The sequence below is a fragment of the Otolemur garnettii genome, unplaced genomic scaffold, assembly GCF_000181295.1.
Source record: "Otolemur garnettii isolate 467f Iridium unplaced genomic scaffold, OtoGar3 scaffold00038, whole genome shotgun sequence".
In the NCBI taxonomy this organism is placed as follows: domain Eukaryota; kingdom Metazoa; phylum Chordata; class Mammalia; order Primates; family Galagidae; genus Otolemur; species Otolemur garnettii.
In genome coordinates, this window is record NW_003852433.1 from 8,773,433 (window position 1) to 8,783,028 (window position 9,596).

The 9,596-nt window shown below is 39.9% G+C and overlaps 1 protein-coding gene across 3 annotated transcripts in view; it reads left to right on the top strand.

Moving 5' to 3' along the window:
• The first annotated feature begins 1,172 nt into the window (after positions 1–1,172).
• CIT (citron rho-interacting serine/threonine kinase) overlaps positions 1,173–9,596 on the top strand; it is a 181,704-nt gene continuing 173,280 nt past the window's right edge. For 2 of the 3 annotated variants that reach the window (XM_003789925.1, XM_003789926.1), the window contains exons 1-2: positions 1,173–1,270; positions 5,950–6,091. In XM_003789925.1, coding sequence (XP_003789973.1) covers positions 1,175–1,270; positions 5,950–6,091 — 238 coding nt within the window. In that variant the 5' untranslated portion in view covers positions 1,173–1,174. The remainder of the gene's footprint in view (positions 1,271–5,949; positions 6,092–9,596) is intronic. The other variant, XM_023513311.1, reaches the window with a different exon arrangement.

The following is a 9,596-nucleotide window of genomic DNA, read 5'->3' on the forward strand; positions in this document are numbered from 1 at the left end:
TGAGACGCAGCTGTCCATCACAAGAATTGGCACGCTGATTGGCTTAGATAGGATGAGACCGCCCACGCCGTTCGCCTAGTTCAAACGTGGCGGCGGGAGGCGCGGGGTGGAGCAGAACCCAGACTTATCCGGTCTGCAAAGGGTGAGTCTGAACCCCCACCTCCAATTCTCTCCTGCCACTCTCTGCGTGGCCAGGGAAGGGCCGCCTCCACTCACACCAATCCAGGTTGCCCTTCCTGCCGCGGAGTGGGTGGTGATTCCTTCCGCCGGGGCCGCGGGTTCCAGGGAGGGTCTTCCCCTGCTGGAGGCGCGCGCGCCCACCCTTGGTGGAAGCTGCAGGGTCTGCTGGGTGGTGACTGGGTTGGGAGGACGCGTTCCTTCCCTAAGCCCTACGGGGTCTGTTCTTCTGTGCCACTTGAGCTCCCGTGGAGCTCCTTAGCTCTTCTGGTTTCCCGTTACCATTGGAGAGGCCAGGTCTTGCCTCAGGTGTCTTGCTTTGGCTGTAACCTCTGCCAAGGGTACCTTTCTTCTCTCAGATATCATAAAGGCTTGCTGGTCACCCCTTTCAAGTTTTGGTTCAGATGTTACCTTCTCAGTGAAGTCTACTTTGACCACACTGTTAAACACCCCACCGCCCCAATTGTCCTTACCATGCTTTTTTTTTTTTTCCTGAGTTCACTTTTATTTAATTATTTTTAAAATTTACGAGGATACAGACGATTAGGTTACATTGTTTGAGTTGATAGGTGGAATCCAAGTTGTAGGCTTTTTTTTTTTTTTTTTTTAACCCTAAAGCACTTCTCACTTTTAACATACTCTGTAGTTTGCTTATTTCAGTCATTTGGTCAATAACTATTGATTCTTACTGTGTTGCAGGCTATGTGTGTTCCTGGGGACAAAAATCCCTGCCCTGTGAAGCCTACATTTTAGTGGGGGTGGGGCAGATAATAAACAAATTTATAATTAAGAGAGTATGCTAGATAAGTGTATCCCTGCTCATTACAGTGAGATAAAATTGAATTTTTAATCTCCGGGACCTAAGACTTGAGTGATAGCTGATTTTCATCTCCTTACCCCTGTTATCTTGAGGGATATCAAGATCTCTCAAGCCCTTCCTGCTCAGAATGTCAGTACACACTTGACTTTTTCACTGTCCTTCAGCACTGGTACAGAGATGTTGAAATTCAAGTATGGAGCACGGAATCCACTGGATGCTGGTGCGGTGGAACCCATTGCTAGCCGGGCCTCCAGGCTGAATCTTTTCTTCCAGGTAACTGGCTGCCCTGTAACTTTGCTCACCTGTGTTTGTTTCCTTGAAACCTCCTTGTTGTTCAACCTGTGCTTTTATTTCAGGACTGAGGCTAATATTGTAGGAGAAATCCTACCTGGAGTTTTATGTGCAGATTGTATTGGGAAAAGGAACCACTGTGCAGACAGGAATAGATAGCTGAACTTGCCCTTGAAGGGAAATTTTTCTATATTTCTCACTCTATATACTTTTGTACTGAAGTTTGTCCTTTTATTAAAGAAAAACAAGAAAACAAAGGCTCTCTTAAATCACCATTTCTGTAGGTATAATATTCTTTTTCATTGAAGGGATATTTACTTTTTAAATTTTTATATTTAAAAACTTAAAGAAGTTTTGATAAATACCATGCTTGTGTAACCCACATTCTTCTCAAGATATATGACATTTCCACCCCCCCAGAAGTGTTAAAATCCAATGTCATGAGATTATTTTCAAATCTGTTTCTAATTCTTTTGTTTCTAATGTTTATGGAACACTGGTGACATGGAAATCCTTGTTTTACTTATGTATTCACAAGTCAGGGGGACAGCATACTTTGTGGTGAAGATTTAGATTTCAATCCAGGTCCCAGAACTTGTTAGCTGTGTTACTTTGGTTGAGCCATTTACCTTTTCGGTATCCATTTCCTACTCAATATATTTAAACATTTTTTTTTAGAGACAGCGTCTCCCTTTGTCACCTAGGCTGGAGTGCAGTGGTATGATCATAGCTCACTGCAACCTTAAACTCTTGAGCTCAAGTATCCTGCCTCAGCCTCCAAAAGTAGCTGGAGTACAGGTGTATACCACCACACCCAGCTAATTTTTTCTATTTTTTTGTAGAGATGGGATCTTACTTTGTTACTCAGGCTGATCTCAAACTCCTTCTCTCGAGCCATCCTCCTGTCTTGGCCTCCCACAGTGCTGGGATTATAGGTGTGAGCCAGTGTGCGTGGCCTTTTCTGCTCTTTATAATAGAGGTTGTAGTACTTTACCTGCAGGGGTTTTGTGAGGATTAAACAGTGAGATATTTCATATAAAACACTTAGCATCTTGCCTGGCTCTTGGTAAATGCTTTATAAATGGTAAATATTGTTAATACTAAGTATGTATTAATATTTCTGTTTACTTACTAATAATTATATTTAGGAAGGTATTATATAGGATACCTGTAACATGATGGAAGTGATATGTTCTTGATAATATTTTTTTCAAATTTTGGTAGTGTATTTTCAAACATCAGAATGAAAACAAATTGCAAGCTTAGGTTATTCTATGGAGTAATCTCCGTCACCATTTTAAGTCGTGACATATTTCTAATAAATGAATGATCTGTTTCTAACCTTAGAGGGTTGAAGTGCTGCCACTTTTTACTCCCTTTGTCATTTCCCTTCAAAACATCTCCTACTCATTTATTAAGGACTTCTAATGTGCTGATTATAAACTAGTTTGGGCTTGTAATGTTCTGGGCACAGAACAGCTGTTCCTCATTACCTCACTTCAGCCTCATGACAAAGGTAAGGACTATTATTTACGATTTAAATAGGACAAGACAAATGTAGACAGATATGGAGGTAGGCAAGGACTTGCCCAAGATCACACAGCTTGTAAAAGGCAGAGTCAGGCTCCATCTTTAGTCTGATGGCCAAAGGCTGGCCACCTTGCCAGCACATGTCAGAGTTTATTGAGTGTAGCTTATATTTAAATATTTTAAATTAAATTCTAACAGGAAGGATTGTGGGTAGCCCCCAGTTCATCTTGTTTTGGTGATGGGTACCTTCCTACCCCCAGCAAGTATATGGTATTCAAAGTGGACCATACACCTAATGTTTACCTTGAGTGACCAGATAAGGGTACTGCTTGTTCTTTTCCCATACTGTGTTGTTTTAATGAGGTTTAAATACAGTAGTGATTTTGATTTCCATTCAAGTAAGTACTTTAGATTGGGTGTCAGTTTGTCTTTTTTCCTTCTACTCAACAGTATATCCTAACATGTTCTAGGTCTGTGATTGTCAGACTTTCAGAGCCAGCAAAATTTCACAAATTTTCCATTTGTAGAACTTTGCCTATTAATAATGCCCTTGGCATTATGAAGGTGGGCAAAGGATGCTATCTAAAGAAGGATTAAATAAGTTTAAAAAAAGGCATTAAAGTTAGCAAAGAGAATATAACAATTTCACTTAGTAATTTCTATCCTGTTTCTACCTTATTATTATTCAAATATTTAATCCAGAAATTATTGTAAACCTAAATTATCTAGGTAATTCTTTTGGTGTTCATTGTGTTTATGCAAACATAAACACAAAAAACATTTCACAAATTTTGTGGACAGACATAGGTTTGCCTTTGCCAACTTTTTATTTTGCCAAGTAAGGATGTAAAAAACAAAAAGAGAAAACTTATTATTTTCTGATCCTTTTATTTTATAAACAGAGGGCATTTTAAGACATACCAGGAGAGGAAGAACTTAATCTCAGAATAAAAGACAATTTTAAAATTTAGTACATTTAGCTTTATAAAAGAGATATTTTACAGTATTCATTTTTTCTCAATTCACTGCAGGCTGCTGAGAACTTTGTTAAGAATCAGTACTTTATTTGGGAACGCCTGGTACAGTTGGTCTAAACATTTGAAGAACAGAAGGAACAAAGTGACTTGTTTTTCTGAGTTAGTGGTGACTATTAACTAAAGTGACTTAATAAAGGTTTGGTGGCCTTGAGACCCAGTGCTTCCCAGCCCTGGCTAAGGTCTGACTCTCTTGGGGAACTGGTTAAACATATTCTAAGCTACAATCTGGAAAATTCTAATTCAGAAGGTTGAGGGTAGGACCAGAGAACCTGTTTATTTTTTTCCTTAGTTAAGTTTTCCAGTGATAGAAATGTAGCTGGTCTGTTCAGTTATCTAGTACTATGCAACAAATCACTCACAAAATTTAAAATGACAAAGATTTATTTTTTCTTAGGATTCTGTGGATGGCTGGACTGGGTGCTGACTGCTGGCTGGGGCACATCGTGTTCCTTACATGGCCTCTCTTCTCCGTGAGGTCTTTTATCTCTCAGTAGTCTGATTCAGGGCTCATTTTTTTTTTCATGTAAATAATATTTTAGGCTTTGTGGAATGCCTAAAAATTAGGCATGGCTATTGCAACTATTTAATTCTGCCATTATAGTAAAAAAGCAGCTAAAAAGCAGCTATATGTAAATGAATGAGTGTAGTTGTGTTCCAATAAAATTTTATTTAAAAAAATGTTTTTCTTTTTTTTTTTGTGAGATAGTCTCACTTTGTCACCCTTGGTAGAGTGACAGGGTGTCATAACTCATAGCAACTTCAAACTCTTGGGCTCAAGTGATCCTCTTGCCTCAGCCTCTGAAGTAGCTGGGATTATAGGAACCCACCATAGCACTCAGCTATTTTTTAGAGACAAGGTCTTCCTCTGGCTCAGCCTCATCTTGAGCCCCTTAGCTCAAGCAGTCTACTCACCTCTGCCTCTCATAGTGCAATAAAACTTAATTTATCAAAATAGGCAATGGGCTGAATTTTGCCCATGGGCTGTTGATTGCTGACCACTGGTCTAGCCTGAGCTTCATTCCAGGGTGACTGGCTTGCAAAAAAAAGGAAAAGAAGCTATCAGCCTTCTTAAGGGCTGTATGCCAAACTGTTAGTATTGTCTCACATTTTGTTGTTTGATAGCACAAGATTCAGGGGAGGAGGAATAGACTCTAGCTCTTGAAGAGAGGAGCAGCATGAACCTACAGAATTGAAGGAACTGTTGGTGGCCATCTTTGTGGAGAGACCACCACACAATCAATGGCTTGGCCCATGGGAATCTATACCAGGGGCTGCAAATTCGTGTCTTTGGGGGCCAGGCAGTGAGCAGAAATGAGTCAAGTGGGCCAAGTGGAAGACTGGGAGTCAGGGCTTCAGTGAACTCCAGAACACGTTTGCTCTCAAGAGGAGCAGCATTACTCAGCTCCAGCTCAATGTCAGCAGGCAGGGATGTTGGACAATGTTACTAGATCTGCCAGTGTTTTGGGAGATGCCAAATATTCCATTTTTATTTTTATTTTTTTTGTGAAGTCTCCTGATTTTTAAATATTGGCAGATAAATTCAAATTATTTTAAACAGGCCAAACAAAACATGTCTGTTGGCTAGGTACAGTCTGCCAGTTGGTAATTGTTGTTCTAGATTGTGAATAAATTCAGCTTTATGATAGTCACTCCATTCAGATTACCCTAGATTGTTCGAATGAATTAAAGAACCTAGGCTGTCAGCACACTTCTGGGCACACATGTAAAGTGTGACAATTGTCGTTTCCTGCTGTAGAGACATGAAAACATGTCAGAATCAGCAGGATCCAGAGTAAATGTTCTCAGGAGCTTCAGATCGTTTAGAGTGAAAGACCTTTTCTTATTAATGGCATGCTTGTGAAGTTTTTCTTCCCAGGTGCTGGCGAAAGAAACCCACACTAATGGAATCGCACAAGTGATAACTTAATGACTGTCAATTGGTGCTGCTTTAAAGATTGAAGCCACAGAATTGTGCTGTTAGCGTGTCGTGAGCAGTTAGTTGAGTTGGTGGCTTGCAATTTACTCTGTGTGGATGTTATTGATCAAAGCTTTTCATTATTGACAGTGTCTCCATCTGCTGTTTGCTGTTTTTAGGGGAAACCACCCTTTATGACTCAACAGCAGATGTCTCTTCTTTCCCGAGAAGGGATATTAGATGCCCTCTTTGTTCTCTTTGAAGAATGCAGTCAGCCTGCTCTGATGAAGATTAAGCATGTGAGCAACTTTGTCCGGAAGTGTAAGTTTGGGGAACTTTTTTTTTGAAAACTGTTCTGATGGAGAAAACTAGAAGAATGCTGGTGGCAGAATGTGTTAGTGGCTGGTGGTAGTGGGTAAGAACTTGAGTCTAAATGAGACAGATCCAGATTCAAGTTCAGGTCAGAGCTACTGTAGTTGGGAGACCAGCTAGGTCAGGGTTCTTGGTTGCAAGTGACAGAAACTCAATTGAAAGAGTGAATTTATTGGCCTAGGAAGCTGAGAAATTCCAGGATGAATGAAGCTTAAGGTGTGGGTGGTTCCAGAAACTAAAATAATGTCCTTTGGCCCCATCCTTATGCTTAACTGGGGCTGATTTTCCTTACATAGTAAGCAGAGAGCTTTGGACCCATTATATTTAATTTTAATAAATTTAATTGGTTTTAATTAGCTTGATTTCCTTTTAGTTTTAAAATCCTAAGAAAAGATGACTATGATAATATATAATGATTCTGGATTGTATTAGTCTTTATGCCAATGGAGCCATAAAATATAATTTTTTATTTTTATTTTTTAAATGGAGGAAGGGGCTGAGGAAAGCAGAAGTACCTAGAGCCTGTGAAAGTCACATATTGGCAGAGCCTTCACCTTGTTTGTCACTTTGCTTGACTCCCATGTGGTGGGGAAGTTAGCTGTTGGTGCCCCGGTTTTATATTCTTTTACCTTACGTTAATGTTTTTCAGCGAGTGGTGATTTTGCCTCCTGGGGACACTTGGCAATGTCTGTGTCATTTTGGTTGTCAGAGCTTGGAGGGGATGGTGCTAGTGGCATCTAATGGCTGAGGCCAGAGATGCTGCTAAGCATCTTGTAATGCACAGAAAGTCTCCCATGACATGGAATTATCTAGCCCAAAATGTCAGTAGTGCTGAATTTGAGAAACCCTGCCTTATACAACATTGCTGTATAACCAACCATCTTAAATCGCTGGCTTAAAACAATGGTCCTTGTATATTACCTCTGATGATTCTGTGGGTTAGTTGGACTCAGCTGGGGATTCCTCTGCCCCATGTGACATTGGTCAATGTTGCAGTCATCTGGTGCCCTGGCTGGAAGGTGGGGCTCACCTGCGAGTCTGGGATGACTTGGCTTCTCTCTTCCTTTCTCCATGAAGTCTCAGGGCCTTCTGCCCTTCACATGGGACTTCTGTGTGGTCTCTACATCAGGAGTCAGGGCTTGTAATACCTATTTTGTACATGAAGTTTTACTGGAACACAGCCCATTTGTTTACTGAGTGCCTGTGGCTGCTTTCACATCGTAACAACATTTGAGTGTTGTGATAAGAGATTATGCAGCCTACAGAGCCAAAAGTATTAACTATCCGGTGCTTTAAAAAAGACTTGCTGACCTCTGATCTCCTTGGTCTCTGTACCATGGAGGCCTGGATGACAGCACAAAAGTAGAAGCTGTCAGACTTTCTTAGGGCTTAGTTCTAAAGGGGAGATAGGACCTGTTTGGCTGTAGTCTTGTTGCTTGAAGTGAGTCATAGGGCTGCGCAGATTCCACGTGTGAGGGAACTGCACAGGGAATGGATCATGGGGCACCATTTTAGAAGACTAGCTACCACGTTCTGTTCACTGTTTAGCTTCCATAATCTAGATTATTACAATTCCAAGGAAGATTTTAGTTGGGTCTGCTTTGGGTTACTTGCCTGCCAGTATGTAAAGTATAATGATTGTCTTCATCTGAGTGCCCAAAGGGGTCAAGACACAGTGATTACCAGGAGCTCATGGAATAGTGGGTATGCATTTGTTTGAAGGAGCTGAGGATGCTGAATAGGCAAAAATCTGCATATGTCGACTATAATGACCTTTATGATTTTATATGTACCATGTCAGTTCTCAGTTTCCTCATCTGCAAAATTGGGATGATGTATATCTAATAAGGCTGTGTGGGTATTGAATGAGTTAATGCACAGACCAGACTTGTGTTGCCTGGCATACTGCAGACACTCAATAAATGTTAGCCCATAATGATAACTATAAACATCTACAACATAATAGATTGCATATCTTTAAAATTAGAGTATTTGTTCATTATCCTACCTTCTTTTCTTGAATATGTAAATTCTCAAATAGAGGGGAAGGAAATTATACGACAAAGCTAGTTCACTGAGCGATCCACAGGCACTGTCATTTGTCTTGAGACCATTCTCTGGTTATTTAAAAGCAGTGAATTATCTAGAATCATTCAATAATCAGAGGCTCAGTTTAGTGGAATGTAGATTTTTTTTTTTTAATAGAAGCCTCTTCTAGGGAACTGCTTCATATTTTTGAAGAGGCTTCCTGGGGAGTACTGTTAAGAGGCCATGATTGAAAACGAATGATTACATTAGTATGGCTTTTTTTCCCCCCCTTTTCAGTTCTATTTTGGCATGTAAGCATTGCTTTTCCATCAGCTGTTCTTGCCCACATTTTGAGTCTTTAGGGATGGAGAGATTTTCTTTGGGGACTATTGGAGAAAGTGGAACAGAGAGTGTAGCCTTGAAGTGGTGTCTGCAGCAGAAATGCCTCTAATCTTCGGCCAAGAGAGGAGAAGGAATGAGCATCCGGGAACTAGGAAAGGGATTTTTGTCTTTCTTAGTTACTCTTGTATCCCCAGTGCCTGAAACAGTGTCTGGTGTATTTCAGGAGCTCAATCAATTGAGCTTTAAATGAGCATATTGCTAAGTGAACAAAATAAGTGGCAAGGATTAAGTAGATTATCATATCATTTGTGTAAAAAATAAATAGCAAGTGTGATATTAAAACATGCACTGAAAAGTGTTGATAATTATTGAAGTTGCACTGTACTTGGTGATTTGACAGTAGCTGAAATTCTACCTTTTTCCAGCTACATTCGCTATAGGCAAAACCTGTACGTTTACAACTTTAGAACTGATGGGCAAACGATAACTTTTGAGAAGCTTTTTTTTTTCCCTCATTGTAAACATGATACGTTAAATATGACAGGTTAATCCAACTCCTATCACAAACAGCCCCTCCGACTCCTATCACAAACCTTAGACTGGGGAATTTAGAAACAGTAGAAATTTACTGCCTCCAGTTTTGGAGGCTGGGAAGTCCGAGATCCAGATTTAGTGTGTAGTGAGGGCTTGCTTTCTGCTTTAAAGATGATACCTTCTTGCTGTGTCCTCACATGGCAGAAGGGGCAAAACATGATCCCATCAGGGCACTAATTTATAAGGGCATTAATCCCATTTATGACATGAATTTTGGGGAAGGGACACAAACATTCAAATCATAGTGTATCACATACATAGTAATGAAAGAAAATTCCTCAAAATCTCACCTGTCTGAAGTAAACATTGTCAGTAATTTAGTGCATAGAATTTTAAATTTTTTTGTGTGCCTTAAAAATATTTGTTATGAAAAATTTCAAACACATACAAAGATAAAGAGAATAGTATAATGAACCATTATGTACTAATACACTGGTTCCTGCAATTGTCAACCCTTTTCCATGCATGTTCTACTATTATTCTTTTTTTT